Source organism: Leptosomus discolor, chromosome 8 (assembly GCF_034619465.1).
Source record: "Leptosomus discolor isolate bLepDis1 chromosome 8, bLepDis1.hap2, whole genome shotgun sequence".
Classification (NCBI taxonomy): domain Eukaryota; kingdom Metazoa; phylum Chordata; class Aves; order Leptosomiformes; family Leptosomidae; genus Leptosomus; species Leptosomus discolor.
The window spans coordinates 9506619-9526619 of NC_141398.1; the positions used below are offsets into that span (position 1 = coordinate 9506619).

Here is a 20001-nt window from a genome sequence, read left to right on the forward strand (position 1 = left end):
GATAGATGTACTAAAGAGCAGAACAGGGCCCTAAAGGTTTCCTAGCCTGGTAATGATGTATTTTAAGTTAAAGAAAAGCAAAACAAATATAGCTTCTTTTGCAAATGTTGGGTTTTGATGTTGGAAAGCAGTGAGACCAATTAAGATCAGTTCCCCTGCTAATATCAGAGATGGCAATTACTAACCTAAGAACATGAATGTGACTGAAAACAGTCTGTTCCTACAGCTATAAGCTTGACACTGTATACCCTGGGTGCTACTGTAATTCCAGCAAATGTCAATTTAGAATAAACAATTAAATGTATAAAATGTAAAAATTAAATTCACCAAGGCAGTTGTTTCATGTGGAGGTGATATGGAATATCTCTAAGAGGTGAAAAATAGGATCTGAATGAACTACTTTTAAATGCATACCAAGAACCTCTCTGTATTGTTGTACTTTTTAATTAGATGAAAATAAATGAATTGAAAAGATGAAAGGAACTCTTGTAACATCTCACTTCAAAGGGCAGCTCCACTCTTGAGGAGTGTTAAAAAAAAAAAAAAAAAAGAAAAAAGAAAAGAAAAGCAGCTTATTGAAGAAATATGCTTCCTCTGTGGATTTGGTTTCACTTTTACCTGCTTTAGAAACTCAGGAATGACTTCTGCTCATTTGACCTAAATGGAGTCACTACCCCAGTGTAAAGGAGAGTGGAGGCTGGCTGACAGTGATGTGCCCCCCTGCACTCCTTCATTGCATTTTGTATTGACTCAGCAATGCTCTCAAATGAGGGGGATTATTTTTGACCTTGTGATGGGATTTTTGTCAAAGCTTCAAAGCTCTGGGCTGTGTTCTGGGCAGAAAATGCACATGTGCAGTGGCTCTGTGTCTCGATTTACTTTGTCTGGGCAAATGAATTGAAAAGAACCAGCTGAATCACTCATCTGCCTGTGCAGCACGTCAGCCTTCCCAGAATCCAGAGGCAGGTGCTCTCACCCAAAATACCTAAAAGTCATACCTTATGTGCTTTCTATATACGGAATAGCTTACGTTATGCAAGCTATTTCACCGCTTCAGCATTGACTGACTGCTCTTGAGGGCCCTTTTGGACTCCTGATTTAAGTCGGTGCTGTCTAACTCCAGGGTAATATTTTTGCCTTCCAACAAATTTTACACTTGAGTACTCTCTTTAAACATGGATTCTTTGTTTAGCCCTTAAGCACTTTATTTTCAGTCGCATCTGTCCAGGCCATGACTCTTGTCTTCATATTTCCATGCAAAGGAGACCTGGCTAATGAGAGGACGAATTCAAACTGCTCAAGATGTCACGGTTTCCTTCTTTATTTCAGTTGCCCTGAAGTGTGGGATGGTGGCTTTAGAAAATAACATTTGTTTGCAGAAGCCTAACAGAGAAGTGTCACAACAACCAGTTGAACAAGGACTCAAAGAAAGACTAGCCTATCTCCTTTCCTAGGAAGATCCTAAAGGTGGGACCTCTGGCTGTAAGCAATAGTTTTCTCTCATGACCCAAAGGAAAAATTGCTGCTTCTAGAAGCAGAGGTCTTGTGTGACTTGGAATAACAGCTCATCAGCCTCATAACTCCTTGATAGATTTGGGCAGACTGCTCTGTTTTTTGTTATGCCATGTGCTGTTTAACCAGTTTGTCGGGTAGCGGGTTGATGTGAAATGCTGTCAGCTTTTCACAAACACAATCAGCTAAGCAATTGAGCTCATCCCAGATGTGATTAAGTGGGATCAATTATAATAAGAACTAGATAAGAGAGGTAAGCTTGTTGTGTCTTGGGTTGGTATTCTGCAGTATCAGCCTCTGTAAGTATCCTTTATACATACATGTAAAACCTTTATTACTTCAGGAAATGGCTTCTAGACCAGCATTCAAATGAACTTCATCCTAAACTGATTATTCTAACACTGTGACTGCCATTGACTGAGGAAACAGTTTATTCGAAGCATCAATTGCATCAAACAGAAAAGTAGCCATAGAAGTCAGTGTTTTGCAATGTAAGGAGCATGTTTGCTCTCAATCTTAAATACGGTTAAATATTCTGGGACGCTCTTTGCGTCCCAAGAGGCGAATAACTACCTTTTATAGCATGACGTTTTGCTGCAGTACTAAGTAAATTTGGTATAGCACTTAAGGCTTAATTTGCTAAATATCAGAATTTGTAGATTATTCCTGTAAATTTTTACATGAAATTGCACATCAAGTGTTCAGTAAATCTGAAGAATATACGTGAGAGTCAAGTGCACTGGAAGTAGTGTAAATATACATATTATAGGAATAACAAAATGTTAGTTCTTTATCAGAAAAAGCTATTTTATGGAAAGCTAGTAATGTGGAAATAGAGGGGGGCCATATGAACAAACAAAATACAAGAGAAGAATGTTGCAAAATAGTCCATATCTAAATTGTAGAGAGTGAGACTTGCCCATATCTTTGAGCAAATATTTTTAACACTATTTTCAGTTCTTTCATGACTTCCCGTTCTTGCAGTGGAGCTCCCAGCAAGCAATTTTTTTTGTGATTCAGAAAGACTAAATAATGCAGGTCTGACAAAACAATGCAGGATGCATATACTGCCGCAACGATTGTGCTGTTCTGGAGCATAATGTTTGACCAAACTTTCACAATTGTGTTTGCATTCTTTTTTCTGAACAGAAAGAGATTCCTAAGCTCTGGACTATGTCCATAAAAATCTTTAAGATCTTAGAACAGTAATTGCTAAGCAATAGAAGAGATGCACGAACGAATGGATGTACTGCAGTTGTCTGCTCAGTTAATAATCACATCTACTGAACAGAAATCCACCTTTTGCTTCCCCTTTTTCTGATAGGTAAGATTCATAGGCCTTTGAAGATCTAGACTAGCATCTTTGTTGACGTTCAAGTGCTTTTCTATTCTGATAATGATAAGGTTGCTGAAGGTTGTGCAGTCTTCATGATAGGCTCAATGCCAGTGTCTCTGCTCTGGTCTTTAGTTCCCTGTGTTCTGTTTGCTTTGCTGCCCATTGCCAGTAACTGAGCAGGGCAGGTCAGTTCCCCCTGATGGATCCTTTCTGTAACCTCTCCTTGGCAGCCATGTGAGACCACTGTGTCAGACCACTGTGACATTTGTGGGACCACTGTGACATGGAAGTGTTCAAGGCCAGGTTGGATGGGGCTTTGAGCAACCTCCCTGCCCATGGCAGGGAGGTTGCAACTACATGGTCTTGAAGGTCCCTTCTAACACAAACCATTCTATGATTCTATGCTTGACGTATTTGCAGTGCAGATTTTTGATGTTTTTCTGCATTTCATTCCAAACCCAATGTTAGCCTCTGCCTTATCTCTTCTTCATCCTCCTCTCCTAATTTTTCTGGCTTTGGATAGAGTATTGCTTCCCTCAGATACTGGTTCACAGATCTCCATGAAAATATTCCTGGTGTTAGGTCACTTTCGAATCATAAGTGGCCATTTTGAATTTCATCACTGAACCAGCAAGGTTTCTTCCCTGAAGTTCAGTTTCAATAGACTTTGCTATTAATTATTACTAGGCAAGATTCAGAAATTCCTAAGAAGGATTCTCTGGCCTATGTTGTGATGAAATATGTGAGTATGAGTGGTCTCTTTTGGGCCATTCATCCTTGTAGCAGTCCACCACTTTTCTCCTATCACTTGGTTTACAATTATTTGCTGCCTCTGTCTTCCTTCATCCCTGCTGAACATATTACCATTCTTTTGTGTGGAACTTTACCAAATATTTTTGGAAGCTTTATATGTCCTTCACCTGACAGTGTCATTTGCAATGTTTGTATTATTTGATAACTGCAGAAAAACGAAATAGACCATAAGTAAGAAAAATCATTGTAGAAGTGAGAGCTATTATGCTATTCTATTGAGGTTTATTTTATTAAAGAAAAGCATTTGAAGTCTAACATTTTTAACCTTTGAGCCTTTTCACAATACATACTTAATTGTGGTATCAAAAGCTTTTTTCATGCATTATGAAAAATGATACATCCAGCAAAAAAAAATAGTAATCCACTATTTTCTTGTCTATTATGTGTGCATGTAAAGTGGTTTTGCCTAAGAGTGCCTCTATTGTGCTCCATGTTATCCAGTCATTTTTCAATGTGGACATCATCAGACCTTTCTGAGAAAGATTCAAGGAACACCAAGTCCATGGGAAGGTCTCATCCTCATGGTCAGTTTAATTTTAAACTTGAACTATATTTGGGGTTGTTGCTGGTGGGTTCATTTCCAGCATTAACTATTATAGTTTTGGAGATAGCTCCTTCCTTCTTAGAGACTTGCTGTGACCCCGGTTTCAGCCTTACATGGTAGTGAGTTCTCTACAGTTCTGACTTCATCTGTTGTCAGCATTATTCTGCCTTCCCCTTTGTGGTGAAGCAAGCTGAATGATCACTCCTTAAAACTTCTTGTGGACTGCAGTGCACACAAAGCCTAAATAAAACATATTTTGTTGCTTGATATGGTGTGCCTTCTGCCCCCTTGAAATTCTGTTGGGCACCACGTCCTGAATACACCCCCGCCTTGGAGCTGCACCTTCAGCTGAACTGCGAGAATGGCTGCAGTAGTTCAGCAATTCTGGAATTTTTGTTTCCGTTTGGTGTTTCTTTTAAAAGATTTTGGTAAGGATGCACCTTTTCCCACACCCTTGTATAGTGATCTTGTTACAGATCAGTTATTTTTAATTTCCACGAGGAGCACATGGAGGGAGATTTGTTAGTGATCTTCCTCTTTGCTCCAGGTAAGAGAGGTCTCTTCTTGCCTTCTAGCTCAACTGTATTAGATGTAATCACATCGGAGTGGGGGGGCAAACACAATGTCTCCCCCTGTCTCCTCACCTATTCCCAACATTATCAAAAGGTAGCTTAGGACCTTGTAACGTTAGCTTGTAAGACATAACTGTTACCCATAACTTTAAAAATCCAAAACCCACAAGTAGCCCACGCAGGGGAAAATATAATCTTCTATGTGCAAGTAACTGTTCATACGAACCTCTATAGCTTTGAAGAATATATTTTTGCTTCATGGGACGCCACAAGACTGGAAGATGAATCTCTAAGGGAAGAGTTCCTACTCTGCAAGTTAGATTCACTGAATATAAAATAATAACTCTCAAAATAGATTTAGTCTATACCATAGCTGCATGATTTGTTTACTGTGCTCATTTATTCCATTCTTTAGGTTTGAAGACGGCACAGCCTCTTTTCTTGATATCGTTGCTCTGAAACATGGATTTGATGTTCTGGAAAAACTCACAGGTCAGTTAACATAACTCTAATACTGAAGAGTGAAGTGCCAGATTTGTATTCAGGACACAAATCTGATCATATTTCCTATGGCTGTAACTTAATTTTCCTTTCTAGATTTACTATCCATGTTCGTCAGTGTGAAGAGCAGGCTTCAGTGTAACTGGTTGACTCAGGTCTTACCTATTGGATTATTTCAGCCTGGTTTGGAAAAAGGAAGCATCCAGACTGTTCTCTGCAAATACACGCTCAAGACTCGAGTACATGGAGCACATATAGTCTGCCTCACACTCACAAAGATGTAATAGGAAAGTAACAGTAGAAAGTAGCTGAGTGGCTTCCACTGTTTGGGTATCTTTGAAGCCCTTAACACGGAGCTAACGCTGGAGTCCCAATAAAACTTTGAGCTGATCTTCAAACCAGAAGCTCCGTGTGAAGGGTGACACTCATGTTCCTTGTTGACTCCAGGAGAGCCTGCTGCTTGTCTAGCTCAGCACCCCAAGTGCGCAGCCTCTCTGTGGTTGCTGCCGTGGGTCAGTGATTCTGCTGAAAGGTGCAGCAGATGACACCTGGCCGGGGTAGCTTGCACCACTGGCTGTGCAGGAGGCTTGCACCATGGCATACTTCCACATGTGGAGCGTGCCAGGTTAACAAGATATGTTCCTGAAATATGTGTTTCATACTCAGGTATGTGCACAGTTAATGTGTGATGTCTGAACCTCCCATCTCCAGTGCAGTCTTTGATATCCTATATAAAGGCATAAAGTGCATTAGGATCTAAAAGAGACCTGAGTCCAGAGAGACACTGACTATGTATTTTTCAGGCTGGTATAATTTCAGCTAGTGTCTGTGGAGGTTTATTGCTAAGCTTTATCTGAAGGATTCTAGTTTCTTCCTCGCAGAGCAAGACTTTGGCGAGGAGTATTCTGTTAGATGCTTGAGGTCTTGCTCGTGTGGAAATCGATAGCAGAGTTTTCATCCACTTCAATAGGAGTCTGACTGAGCCCCAACAAGTAAGGATGTTTTGCTTTATGATGCTCTGCGTGGAGACCAGGGATCAGAAACCAGCCTTTAGTATATATTCTTGTAGTATAAAATGCTTCTGAAAAATGTGCACTTTTAAACAAACACGTTGCCTTGTAAAGAAGGCTAACTGCTTTGATTTAATGTGTAGAAGCATTGCCTGCCCTCACGGGGGAGTTAATGATAGCATCTCCTCCATTGCATTTCTCATCCATCTAGACCTCCTATTGGTGCCTATTTCAGCTAAACAATTGAAAAATCTCTTCATACTAGACTGAGGGGAATACTTAGCCCTGAGCCTGAATAAAGTGGATATCAGTGGATGAAAGGGTAGAATGGAGGCATGAATAAATAGTATGTGAGACCTCTCAGATGGCAAAAAGGCCAAAAGTGTGAATGTGGCTTCAAATAAAAATTAAAAATAAAAATGTAGGAATATTTCTATTTTCAGTTTTAAAATGTATTTTTCACAGTGCTAAAATGTCGAAAGATAAAGATGAGAAAAATATAGACTAAAAGAGTAAACAAGAGGAAACCTATACTGAGGAGAAACTTGAAAAAATAAATAAAAAATGGTTTTGACAAATACTTGAATTTTAGAACTTCTGCATTGCTGGTGGAGCCTAGGTACTCTGGTGGTCTCTAGTCAAATTCTGGAGTGCCACACTGAAAAGCAGGAGTGCCAGCATGGTAGAAGAGACCAGAGTAACTTACAGGAATCCATAGAGGATGAGGAAATTGAATTCTGTAAAGGATTTTAATCACCATATGATCCAAGAATTTTCTGCAAAGTCAGGCTAGTCCTACAGCAGTATCTGTGACCTAAGAGGAATTACGCTTGCGTTCCAGATAAGTAGGAACTTTCAACATCTCCATTTGTGCTAAAACGTATGTGGTTATGGTTACATGTATGTGCATGTCCGTACAAAAATTTGCATGTGATGTGCTTTTTTAATTAGAATTTAGTCATGCAGCAGAGAAATCAAACAAGCACCATGCAAAGGTGATAGTGGAACGTGGTTTGGCTATGGTCATGTTTGGATTTTTCCATCATAAAATGCATTTTGTGTGCCCACTTTTCGAAGCTTATGTGAAGGGTGACTGCAGTGCTCCAGCTTTCTCACCTCGTCACATCACTGTTGGTCTTTCGGTGTTGGCTGCGAGAGCACGGCTGCCTGGGGGCCTGCGGTGTAGCACCACAGCCCACAAAGCGGTACGTGCTGTCCACGGCAGTTTACCTTTCCAAATGTTTAGCTCTTGAATTTTATATGCATTGAATATATCCGTGAGTGACACGACTCATGCAACAAGAGATTCAATGCTTTGCAATTGCCATTTTCTTCTCACCATCATTTTCTCCCCTGCGCATTATTGAGAACATTGGAATTTTGCAGGTTATTTCATTTCTGTCAAAGGTCCACTGTTCCTTTTGAACAGAGATTATTGGCATTTGTGTGTATACAACAAAGCCGTTGCATGCTGTAGAAACACTTCATAATCCAGAAGGACTGCAGATTTGTTTTAAGCCACTTACGCATATTTCTTCCGCTTCAACTGTCAGAGTTTTCGGTGGAGAAGTGCACTGTCAGATGTGAGCCACTTCTGAATCTCACTTTGCTGGGATACTTGCTTTGCACTCCTCCAACACAAACAATGATTCTCATTCTGGCTTGGAAGTAGCCTGGAGTAGAAACAAAGAAAATAAACAAAGCATTGTTGTTATTGTGTCCTTCTGTGTCATAAAAGCATCGCCGAAGTTCTTTTGGGATATGATGAAGCTGGATTGTTCCAGTGTAATTATTGAAGATCTGGAGGGAGATCACTAATGGAAGGTTAATCAGAGCTTCAGCGTTAGGCAGTTTTGTGAAAGCTAGAGATCTGTTTCTGAGTCTGATATCATCTGACTAAACCCTTGACCTGTCTCAACTTCCATTTATCAACAAGGCATATTTCATGCCAGAGTTACATCATGACGTGTGTGTGTGTATTTAAGTTATTTTCAGACATCTTGTGTCTATATGATTCCTAAACTTAACCTTAGCTGGTGTGTATTTTTATTAGTAAATTTTCATCAGTTTTACAGATGCAACTAAGGTACATAATTTGCAATTATGTTGTAAGGAGTACTTTAATTATAATGTCTGTTCAGGAAACATTAATTCTCTTCACAAGAAAATACAGTATGTATTGAAAGAAATTTTAAAATGCAGACTGAGTCTCCTGAGGAAGGTGAATTGAAAGTAATTTTTAAATTCACTGGATGCTTGATTTGTTGTTGGAGAGTGAAGGTTGTGTGTTCATAAAGGCATTTATACCACAGAACAGCAAAGGAAAATACAGTGCAGGTTGCTAAATGGTGAGGCTAACTTCAATTTTTAACTTGGTCTTTGGGACTTTGAGTTATGTTTTGCCCTGTAATAATTTTTGCCATTCTCTGATACATCAAGGACTGGTTGCAGCCAGTGATGACATGCTGGGCAGCCTGAGTTTAGTGGTACTGCACAGATTCTCACGTGTGTTGTGTTTAAACACTTAGGGTTATGCAAGTCATACAATTTAGGGCCAGAAAAAAACTTTCTTCTCCGTCAGATTGACAGGGATTACTGGGATTTCTTCTCCTGTGTAGAGTTTGTGACTTAATCCTGCCATTGTCTGGGCATGTCACCTAAAATTGGACCATGGGTGTGATGCTTGTGAATTTTACTGCTTTCATCCTTGGTGCTGCTTTCATTCATAGTTTTAATGGATTTGGGATTTTTCTTTTAAAAAATCATAAGATTATAGCTGGTATTAATACATGTGTTCTGGTTTGTGATGTATAGGTGTGTGGGAAGTGGATGCTCCATTTTGGCCAATGTTTATGAAATTCTTCATTTTGAAGGGAAATTATTTCCTTGGAGAGAATGAATCATTGATGAAATTTTTACTTTCTCTATGCTAACCATTTCCCACAAGACGAGCTTTAATGTAAAAGAAACCTGGGAAATTGACACTAATATCCTCACCTCCCTGCTCATCGTTAACATCTTCTGTAACTGTACTTGAGAGAGAGGGGGGCAGGGTTCTGAGAAGAAATGTTTGATGAGTTGACTAGAGGGAGAAGATGCTTCATCCACAGAAAATATGGATACACTAAAGAGAAGGCATTTTAAATTCTGGCATCAGAAAGAAAAGTTTGACTTCTAAATGTGAAGGGAGTGCATAAGAGCTTAAAATCCAAAGGTATTCTGATTCCTAGATAATGACACTAGTCGTATGTCAAAAGACAAAAATCTCTCCTCTCCTTTCATGGACAGTGAGGTGACTCTGTGTTTTTACATTTCTGTCCCAAGATGAACTTGGTTTAGAGAACAAACTAGAAAGAAAGTTATTTATTTACTGCTAACAACTCTTGCTGCTAGCATGTTACGTCAGTCCAGGTTTTCCTAGCTTTCTGTTGTGACTTGACTAATGCAAACTAGACATCATTTGTGCCCTTGAAAGCAGAGCAGAACAGGTAGAGCATGATTTGAGAAGCTTTGAAAAAGTGAGTTGCCAGAAGCAATCCTGCCAAGGCTGCCTTTGCAAAGTTTAATCTGTATATAAGGTTTCTTTCTGGAAATAAAAACTTCTTTTATGTTTGGGGGGTTTTAATATGCATTTGCTAATATTGATGTGGATTGCATTCACAAACTGCCTAATCTGTGAAGAGGCCTAGGAAAGAACCAAAAATGTCAGTCATTCCTCAGACCTGTAGAGATAACACAGGAAGAGGTAGTACTGCACATAAATGTCTTGGGTGCTTTTGCATAATACAGCTAGAGAGAAAAATACCCTTCTTAGGAACGAAAAGAAGGGGGAAATGTCTTTATTATAAGCTGAGTTGATGAAGAAAAAGTGCAGCACAGCTGACAGAAAATATACTCTTGGCAAGAGATAATTGTTCTGTGTTCAGATGAAAGAGTTAGCAAGCCTTCTGCAGTGAAGGCATTTGATGGCATCCAGCGTTATTACAGGGGAGAGATTTGCAACAGAGTCTTTTCATGCTTGGGAGACTTCTGGAAAGAGGAACCTGGGCCAGCTAATAACTGGGGGATCCCCACAGGTGCTCTTGCACTGGCTGGGGCTTGCCAAGGCAGGAAATGGCAGGGAGCATCAGTGTCCAACATTTGACAGGCTTCTCACTTGTCCAGTCATATCTGAGCTCTTGAGGCCTGCAGCCTCTGAGAACTTCTCCTTTGGCAGGGCTGTGTACATTGCAGGTCCCAAATGTTAAAGACTACAAGAAGAAATGAGGCAATTTTGGTTTGGGGGCCCTTATGTGCTTCCACATGAAAGGATGCTGGAGTCACTGATCTCATTTCTCTCACCGATGAAGCCTTAACCCCACCCTGCTGGCAGCAGAAGAATCTCTTGTACGCCAGTTAGTGTGGCCTGTGCCTGCCTCTCCTCCTTCATCTTTCTTTATGTACCTAATTTAATCCCTAGATGCAGAAGAGATTAGTCACAAGTATTGGGTGTCCTACTGGTCACACTTCCGTATTGTAGATCAGGAATTGCTTCTGAAGTTATTGGAACCTGCAATAATTAAGATCACAGTATACAGTTTGCTTTTTGGTATGATTTATACACCTTCATCTAAATGATAAATTATTACATTAAAAAAAACCCAAAACAAAACAAAACCAAACAGACAAGGGGAAGAAAAGGGAAGAACAGCATTTGCGTGGGGAATATGGCAGCTGCTGAACATGTGGGTATTCTCAGTTGCATTATGTTGCGGGTCACAGTGTTGACTTTACTAAAGCCAGCAGAAATGCCAAAGAGACAGTGAATTTAAAAAAACTGTTGTTCTGGATTCTGAGGAGTGGCAAACTGCACTCCTACACTGGTCCTTCCCAAATACAGGCTTTAAGACAGGAGTATGGTCATTAGTTGCACATTCTTTCTGTTTTACATAGCTGCTAATACTTTTTTTTCCCAATCCAGATTGGTAACGTGAGAATGCGAATGTCCCCATTGAGCTGGGGTAGCTATAAATCAGAGTTGTTAATGAGCTGATAAGAGTAGTTTGTTCCTGTGTTAGTTGTTCAATTTCTTCAAGATAGTGGGTGGTGATCTAACAAGAATGATAAAATCCTGGGCCTGCTCTCTCCCTGTCACTGAAATCAGGAGAGGTATACAGTAGTGTACAACCAGGAAAGCAAGGTGGAGAACATTTAATAAACTGCAGTGATTAATCTATTTCTTTATCTACCGTATTTGTTTAGTTCAAAATAAACCATTGTGTTCCTAACCGAAGAGACTGACTTTTTTTATAGTAGTACAGCAAATGACTAAGCAATCAGTATATGTTTTTTATTACGTTGTATGCGAATCCTATTTATCTGTGACTTACGCTGTGGAGCCTGATACCTATTCAGATGATCCACTGAACAAGGTTTTATTAATGTGAACACCAACGGTACCATCTAAATTCTTGCAATTCTGTGTACCTTACTGCACATGGGATAATGTAAAAAAGGTGGTTTTTCTGCCTTACATCAGGTGGTTGCTGTGAAACTACGCCCTGACCTACTGATGAATCAGAACCTCTACAGAGTAATTACCTGCACTCACTCAGTCACTTTCAGGTTTGCAACAAGAGATTGTGTTTCACTTTGAGGACCTCATCTGTGTGGACACTCTCATGAACACTTCCCTTGAAGTCAGTGGGGCCATGAAAAGGCTAATGCACTGGCCAGGGAGCTAGATGAGGACTTAGGAGACTTGAGTTCTTTCCTCAGCCATGAAATTTACCTGACTTTTATTAAATCACATAGATAGTAACGTTCAGGGGAGCAGGGAGTTAGGTAAATAAATGTGTTTGCAGATCTGCATTTAATCTCTGGGTGGGATTTCTCTTATGTTGCTGTCAGCACCTACATCTGAGGTGACCATTTAGATTGCCATTGCGATCTGTGGAACAGACAGTACTTCACCAGCTTGATCCCTTTGACCTTTTTTTGAATTTTAGGACGAGAAGAGTGACAGCCAGAAATACCAGTTCTTTTCGTTGTCTGTTAAAGGCGTCTTAGATGATTAGCTTAGTGTGGCATTGGGCATTTCTTTACTTTTACATACCTTTCCTGCTAATGATCCCTTTGGGACTAGAAAGCTGAACTGTCAGATTAGTTGAGGTGAAAATAGTGTTTTGGGTTTTTTATCTTCTCTTAGATCTGTGGCTTGTGTTGGGCAGGACAGGTTCTACATTTCTCGTGGTTGAAATAAACCAGTAAAGCAGAACAGGGAATGTGCTGGAGGAACCCTGAGGAGCATGAAGGCTCAGCAGGATGTTTTCTGTTTGTGAAACCCTCGTCTGTCTATTACTCTGTGAGTGATTTCTGATTTGCAACATATATTTCATGCTTCAAATCCAAGCTTATTCAGGTAGATGTTTCGTTCTCTGAGAGGGAAAGGCTCACAGTCTGACAGCAGACAAACTACCTTGCAAAGGCAAAAAAATTTCTGTCTCCAGGGTGAGAACGTCCCTGTTATGGTAGAACAGTCAAAAAAATGTCTTATATAAAGAGTGTGACTGTACAGCTGACTTCAGAAGTCTGTGATCGTTTTCATTTTCAAATGACTGGTTAAAGCGGATTAGGAGGAAGGAAAGCTCCATTGGTTCTTTTGCATCAAAAGAAGCCGTTGTTGGAACTGTAGTTAATTTATTAGGAAAGACATGCTCAACCGAGCACATATTTGCTAATGGCCGTATATGAAATTAAAACAATTAAAGAATCAGTATTACAAAATGAGCAAGTAGGTGAGGCAGTCTTGTGCAACTGTCTGGAAGTACAGCCAAGCACATACAATGTATTTGGAAGGCAAGTTTGAATCAGTGGATGGGGCCTACCTGTTTTACTGTAGATACAGACTCTGTTCTCAGTTCTGCCTGAGGTAGCGTTGTGAAATCTGTCACTTTCAATAAATAAAGTGGGGGAAATTGTTGTAGCCTGTCAAGAGAGAATAGGTGTACAACCCAAGTCTTCAATAAAGGCCATGGGAATATTTGGCCTTTGACACGGTCACCCACAACAGAGAATCATAGAATCATAGATGAGGAGGGACCCTTTAACAGGGAGTGTAGTGGTAGGATGAGAGGTAATGTTTTCAAACTAAAAGAGGGCAGATTTAGGCTACATAGAAGGAAGAAAGTCTTTACAATGAGGGTGGTGAAACACTGGCACAGGCTGCCCAGAGAGGTGGCAGCAGCCCCATCCCTGGAAACATTCCAGGTCAGGCTGGATGGGGCTCTGAGCAGCCTGATCCAGCTAAAGATGCCCCTGCTCACTGCAGGGGTTGGACTAGTTGGCCTTTAGAGGTCCCTTCCAACCCAAACTATTCTGTGATTCTGTGATAATATTAACAGCAGTCAAAAGTAATGAAACTCTGATCCCCTGGTTCCTACACTGATCCAGCATTGCCTACACACGGCCAAAGGATAACCTGGAGAAGATGTACCTTTCTCCCTAGATCATTTTCTGTGTCAGATATAGTTAGGATCTGAAGGAATTGTCATTTTCACTACAAAGGTGTCGTTATCTTTGCTAAGAGTGAGATGTAAAGTCCTGTGGGACCATATTTTTCAAAGCAAAACAGAAGTGAGGGCTTTCAGGCTTGGCTGCAGACCTTGCAAAGACTTTTTGATGCCTAAATTGATTGATTAGGTTAGGGTCTTTGTTATTCTTGGAATACCCTTTTAAAATGGGAAAAATAAAAATCCTGTTCAGTTGTGTTCTTAAAACCTGTATAAGAAATACTCAAGAATTTTTTCTGTATAGTTCCAGCTAAGAACAGAACTGAAAGGGAAATGGAAAATGGCATCACACATAAATTAATTCTGTTACATTTTAAATGTTGTAATATATTGCTAATTAATTTTTGCTACATCTTGAGTTACTAACAAGGAACTAAAGTGTTACCTTGTGGATACTAATTTCCTCGACTGATACGTGAACAGTTTTCTTAACAACATACACTTGGAAAATGAACCTTGATAGGGCAGTGAAATAAATTCAGTTATATGAAAAAATAGAGCAAACTGTGATTAGAGAAGGGATCAGCGTTTTGGTGTTTGCAGAAGAAGGTCTGGCTGGCGTTAGGGCAGTGGACTTCAGCCATACCTCAGCAGGTCTCAGGGTCCCGTTCTAGTGTGTGCTGGCTACCATGGCAAGGATTACTTTATTTCATTTATTACATTTTTAATTTCCTAGCTAACTGGATCCAGCTGTTTCAGCCCTTCATGCAACACAGAGATTTTATGCTAAATCCAAAGGGGCTAAATTAAAGCGAAAGGAAATTTGCATATTGTATAAAACTTTACTTGTTCAGCAGATCCAGATTATATGGTGCTAATCACAAACACTAGATAGAGTAATCCTCTTGAAGTCACCCTGGGGTTAAGTCAAATGCTTTACACTCTTTGACACATACCCGTGAAATATGTAATCAAGTCTGTTTGACATCCTCTCCTAATTACGTGTGTGTATTTTAAGCAGATGCTTTTCCAGCTGATCTGTGCCTTTTGAGACTTTTTTTCATTATTAATCAGAAAATCACGCTGTATGTTAAGGGCAAGTGCCAATTATGAGAAACTAATATTAGTTTCTTTGCTTAGAAGCTGTGCTTTTGCAAATAAGACCATTGCCAAATAACATATAGATGTAAAGAAAATGTAAGAACCTCTGAAAGTTATCCATCAAGGGTATAATTTTTCTACCATGTACTGCGCTATTTCAGCCTAAAACTACAATTTATTCTTCCAGATACCGATTTTTTAGTTTTAAGTAAAGAAAGTTCTCTGTTGGAAGTAGGAATGGACTTCTTGTTTTCACAAAAGCTAGTATTTAAATTATAAAAATATTTTTTTTCCACGTAACTCTACATTCATAACTTCTGTCAACAATATTAATACATAAGCTTAGCCTTTTGTGAATTCTTCTTACTCGGTGAGATAATATCAGGAGACAAAATTAATATTTAATTAACTTGGGAGTCACTGAGTTTTGGGTAAACCCCATTATTGCGACTGTGTAAGAACAGTCTTCAGAAATTGCTCGTGACCTAGTTGGTTTTACCCCGGCTCTTCAGCTGAAGGATGCGAACTGCCACTTGCGTTTTGCTGGTTTCAGACGGAGCCTGTTCCCTTCAGTGCGTTTAGCAGGGACATCTACTGGCAAAGCGTTAACTAGCATTCCCTTCCTCAGGTCCCACAACGCCATTTCTTACACCGCCAAAGGGAGACCTGCTGATACAGAATTGAGTGCTTTGAAGCTTTTAGATGTCCTCGAGCATTAAATCTATTATTTGGGAAGAGACATTAAGTAGTGTATCAACACACACACAATTAATAAAGGCAAAATAAAATGTTCCTATTGTCTCACTAAGGATACTTCCTGTCGAACTACTACACTACTTTTAGCAGAAATGTGCTTATCAGAGAAGAGGACAATAAAGGAGTTTATGATCCATTGTAGATGAACAGGACTAATTGCAAATCATGTAATAATCATAGTCTCCGCTGGTTTTAATTCAGTCAATATAGAATGGAAAGAAAGAAATTACAGGCTGTGGTCAGGAGAGCTATTCCGCCTGCAGTGACTGGCTTCACGTCTCATACTTGCTCTACACTCGCAGTTTGTTTTTTCGATAAACATCTGCCGCAGCTGTCACCTTTGCCGAGTTTTTGATGGCTCTCAATAGAGCCGTTCTAGGTACGGTTTCAACACTTGTGGTTTAAACACTTGGAGGGGAGCAGTGGTGGAATGAGCAAATGCCTGGCGCTTGCGCAGACAGAGACACCAGCAAGTCCCCCGTGGGCTCAGGCCCTGGAGGAGCCCCCGGCGTCCACCCGGGAGCCCTGCCTCTTCTTCTCCGGTCCAGCCTCGCTCCCCTCCCAGGAGACACCCGTGGGGTGGGCATAGCCTTGCAGAGATGGGAAAGCAGGACTGAAAGAACACAGGTGATTACATCCCCCCAACAACAGGTCATTAAATATTTTAAAATCAGTCTTTGCATTTTTGGGTAACCTGTGGGTTCAAAACACTAAGAAGGATCTCATCCACCTGGTTGGAGTGGATGTATTTTCTCACAGTTGCTACTGGTAAAATATATTTTAAAAAGCACCTGTCTTCTAATGTTTGTTTTTCCAGGAACACTTGAATCATTTTAAGAGAGATGAGTCCCTTTTATAAGAGGCCTGCTATAGCAGTGAAATTTTTCAGATTGGCTTTATTCAAGTAAAGTGTCACTATTCTCCAAACTACATGTTCACTGAACCTATTTTGATCAGTTTGTGTGCTACATACCTAAAAGTATTCATTTGGCTTCACTCTAAGTTTATATGCATTTGTGATGGCCATTTCAGGTCTGCTGTGCTTTCAGGTCTATGTGTGCACCTCAGCCAAACTCCAGATGTAAGATCCACATATCTGCTCACCCGTATTGCATCCCTATTCCTCCGTTTTCATACACATCCTAATTTCCATGAAAAGAAGACTTCTCAGGGCAAAAGATCTCTACTTGTGAGCTGCTTTAATCGCAAATGTTGAAATTCTATGACAGCTGGAAAAATATATTTTTAAGTTTTTCCTCTCTTCCTCCTTTCTCCTCCCCTCCTTTCTTTTTTCTTTTTGACTTTTTACTTTACAAAGCTTACAAGTCTTTTGTTAAAGCATCTTACAAATTGTATGATAAACAGAATTTAATACAAAGGTTTGAAACTGGTTGGTTTAACTTGGTTGTTGCTTACGGTCTTTTGGCATGAGTGTGTTGTCTCAAGTTGATGTTAAAATTTCCATTTTATTACTGTTTTGACCAAGAATTGCTACAGTTATTATTTTATTCACATTATTAATTGAAACCCTGGGACACTAAAATTTCTGCCTACTTTCTTCTTTAAAGTATAAACTTCCAAATCAGCTTGAACTTTGTCTACCTTCCTACTGAATGCTTCATAAGATTTTAAGGCAGTCATAAACATCAATTTATTTGGTAAGTGTTAGGCTAATGTTAATGATATTCTCACAAGTATCAACAGAAAATGGTGCTGAGCAGGAAAAATTCTGCCATAAGATAGTATTTGATTAAAAGGTACATTTAGCTTTATAAACTGAGAGTACAGAGATGTAATAAAAACTTCTTGAGTTATCCAGTCCATGAAAGAAATTTGATACTCTTAAAAAATAAGGACTGAATAAGCATATTTCTAATTTCAATGAATTTTATCATTAATGGTACAAATTACAGGGATTTAGGGAGTTAAGATCACCGACACAAATTTTCTCAGCTTAACTGTGTCAGTTAGGTGACTTTCGTTTTTTACAGTAGAGTGGTGTTGGCAGGAGGTCTGTTCAGTTGTATATGGTTGTTTCACTAAGCAAACTACATTGAGCTCTCGTCACAAGAGCTGGTGTAAACCCTCTTTATGTTAGAAGGATTTTGATGCCGTAACCACACTGGCAAAACCTTCAAGGAACAAAAAGCTGTTGGCTCCTGAGTGTCTAGCAGCACAATTCTGTATTTCAGGCATGATGTTCCAAGGCTGTGTAAAATCAGGTGAAAATGCCGCACAGCTGACATGGCAGTATACTTCACCCCTTTTGTAATGACCTAAATAGTTACAGCACTGTGCAAGGCAGACAATAATCATGACCCTGTGGGAAGTCCTCACCCAGTATAAACTGTCATAGTTTATTAATGTTAGTGGAGGTATGATAGTTCATAGATCATGGAGGTGCTGTTTGAAAAACTGCCATTGATTAGGTGGGTTGGAGAAATAGCTGCAGAGTACTGACCCCTAACAATTGAACTAGTTTCATTCCTTGGACTTGGCTAAGAGTTCTCATCATAAAAGAACTTAATCCAAGAAATTAAAGGATGAAGCTGGGGATAAGAATTATTGAGCTGGGTTTGTTTATATATATAAATTTTCATAAATTTTAGCAACACTCTATAGTGGTACGATTTTGTTTCCATCCAGTATAAAGAAAAATTAGAGCAAATTGATTGTAGATGAATGAGCAGGTGACATGGTAGGTTGGCTGCTCACAGTTATGCTGTGTTTGAGCCTGTTTTGGGACAGAGGAGGATGTCTGTTTTGAAAGGTTTTGTTTTCAAAATAGAGCCCATAATCACAACAGTAGATTATTTTTCTTCTTGTGACTGTATGTTAGGCACTGACATGCAGCTTCTGACTAGTAGAGAGCCTGGGTCTAAGTGTAAGTTATTTTCTTAAAGTATACAAAAAATTATGTTATGGGGGTAACTGAGAGCAACAGGCCAGTGACTTTTCAGAGTGCTTCCAGGCACCTGTTTTTAATTTCTTACAATTATTTTTCTCTTTTTCTTCTTCACATTAGTGGCAGGTTTTTTATTGTTGTTTTGTTGGAAACTAGGATCATCTCTGTTCATGGAGGTGTTTTCAACTATTTTTTCAACCTAATTTCATTTAGAACAAGTATCATCAGATTTTTTGTCGTCGTTTCTTTCTTCTCCACTGTCTTTATTGATTTGGTATGAGAATATCATCTTGTTATTTTTATTTTGAGGAAAATAAGATGATCTTCTAGAGGGACATGAAACTCACTTAGATTTCACTTAGGCTCTGGTTCACAAGATCTGCTAATTCACCATCATCACTGCTGATTAAGTGATTAAAAGATTTCTGTTTCCAGACATCCACCCCAAATGTTGGCCAGAATTGATGCCTAGAGGCTGAGTAGTTGCTCTACCTACTTCTGAGCTCTGGCAGTTGGCAGCCCAACCTACTAACCTAAGTTTCATCTGCCTCCATAAATAAAAATCATGAAATACTGTGGCTGACAGCTCAAATTCGCAATCCTTGTTAGTGCTATGGGTGACAGTTACAGAGTTTGCCACGTCTTGCTTATAGCCTCTTCTGTAATGTGTTGTGTAGTCTGGCAGAAGCTGGTAAACAGAGGCTTGAATTTTGTATTGATATAATCTAAAAAACATGAGTCAGGTCCAAAGCTATTTGAGACATAAAATCTCCCATGATTTTATATTAAGGTGATATGGGTGGAGAACGAAGCTGCATGGACTATCTAGAAGAATAATGTGGAAAATACTCAAGTGCCACCCTATGTTTCTTATAATCCAAAATATGCAGTGCAGTCCTGCTTACCTCATCACGTAAGTACATCCAGAATTGGAGGGTGCTCAGTGATGAGCAGCAGCACAAAAGAGTGCTTACGTGAACAGAGACTAATCAATGGCATCTTTTAAGGATGGGTCTGTGCTTATAAACAAAAAAAAATGGATGCTTGTGCAGATTTAAAACCCTGCTTAACAGAACACAAAATGTGTGTTTTCCCACATATGTTCGTTTTTGCAGTGTTTGCCGTGTTTAAAGCATTCCCATGGTGCCTCCTGTTCCTGCTGTTCCACAGTGCCTTTGCTATTCTTAGAAGCAAGTCACCAAGGGAATTAAACGAGTGTTCAAGAAAGGGGGGGGAGAACAGGAAAAGAAACTGTGAGGACAATCGAATTGTTCCTATGCCACTTGATTCAATAACAAAAATATTAAAAGGATTTGGGGGCTGCAAGCTGCTGTCGCACTGGCTAATTTACCACGCCTGCAAAAGATCAATGAGGGGGCCTTCAGCTAGCCAACATGCAGCTAGCCAACAGGGTACATCCAATTATTAAGGAAAACAATGAAGTTCAGACTCCAGAATATA

At 39.6% G+C, this 20001-nt stretch overlaps 1 protein-coding gene across 1 annotated transcript in view; it reads left to right on the forward strand.

The window, feature by feature from the left end:
- MOCOS (molybdenum cofactor sulfurase) overlaps positions 1-20001 on the forward strand; it is a 222828-nt gene that overhangs the window by 117769 nt on the left and 85058 nt on the right. The window contains exon 5 of the mRNA XM_086469348.1: positions 5193-5269. Within this exon, the coding sequence (XP_086325474.1) occupies positions 5193-5269 (77 nt within the window). The remainder of the gene's footprint in view (positions 1-5192; positions 5270-20001) is intronic.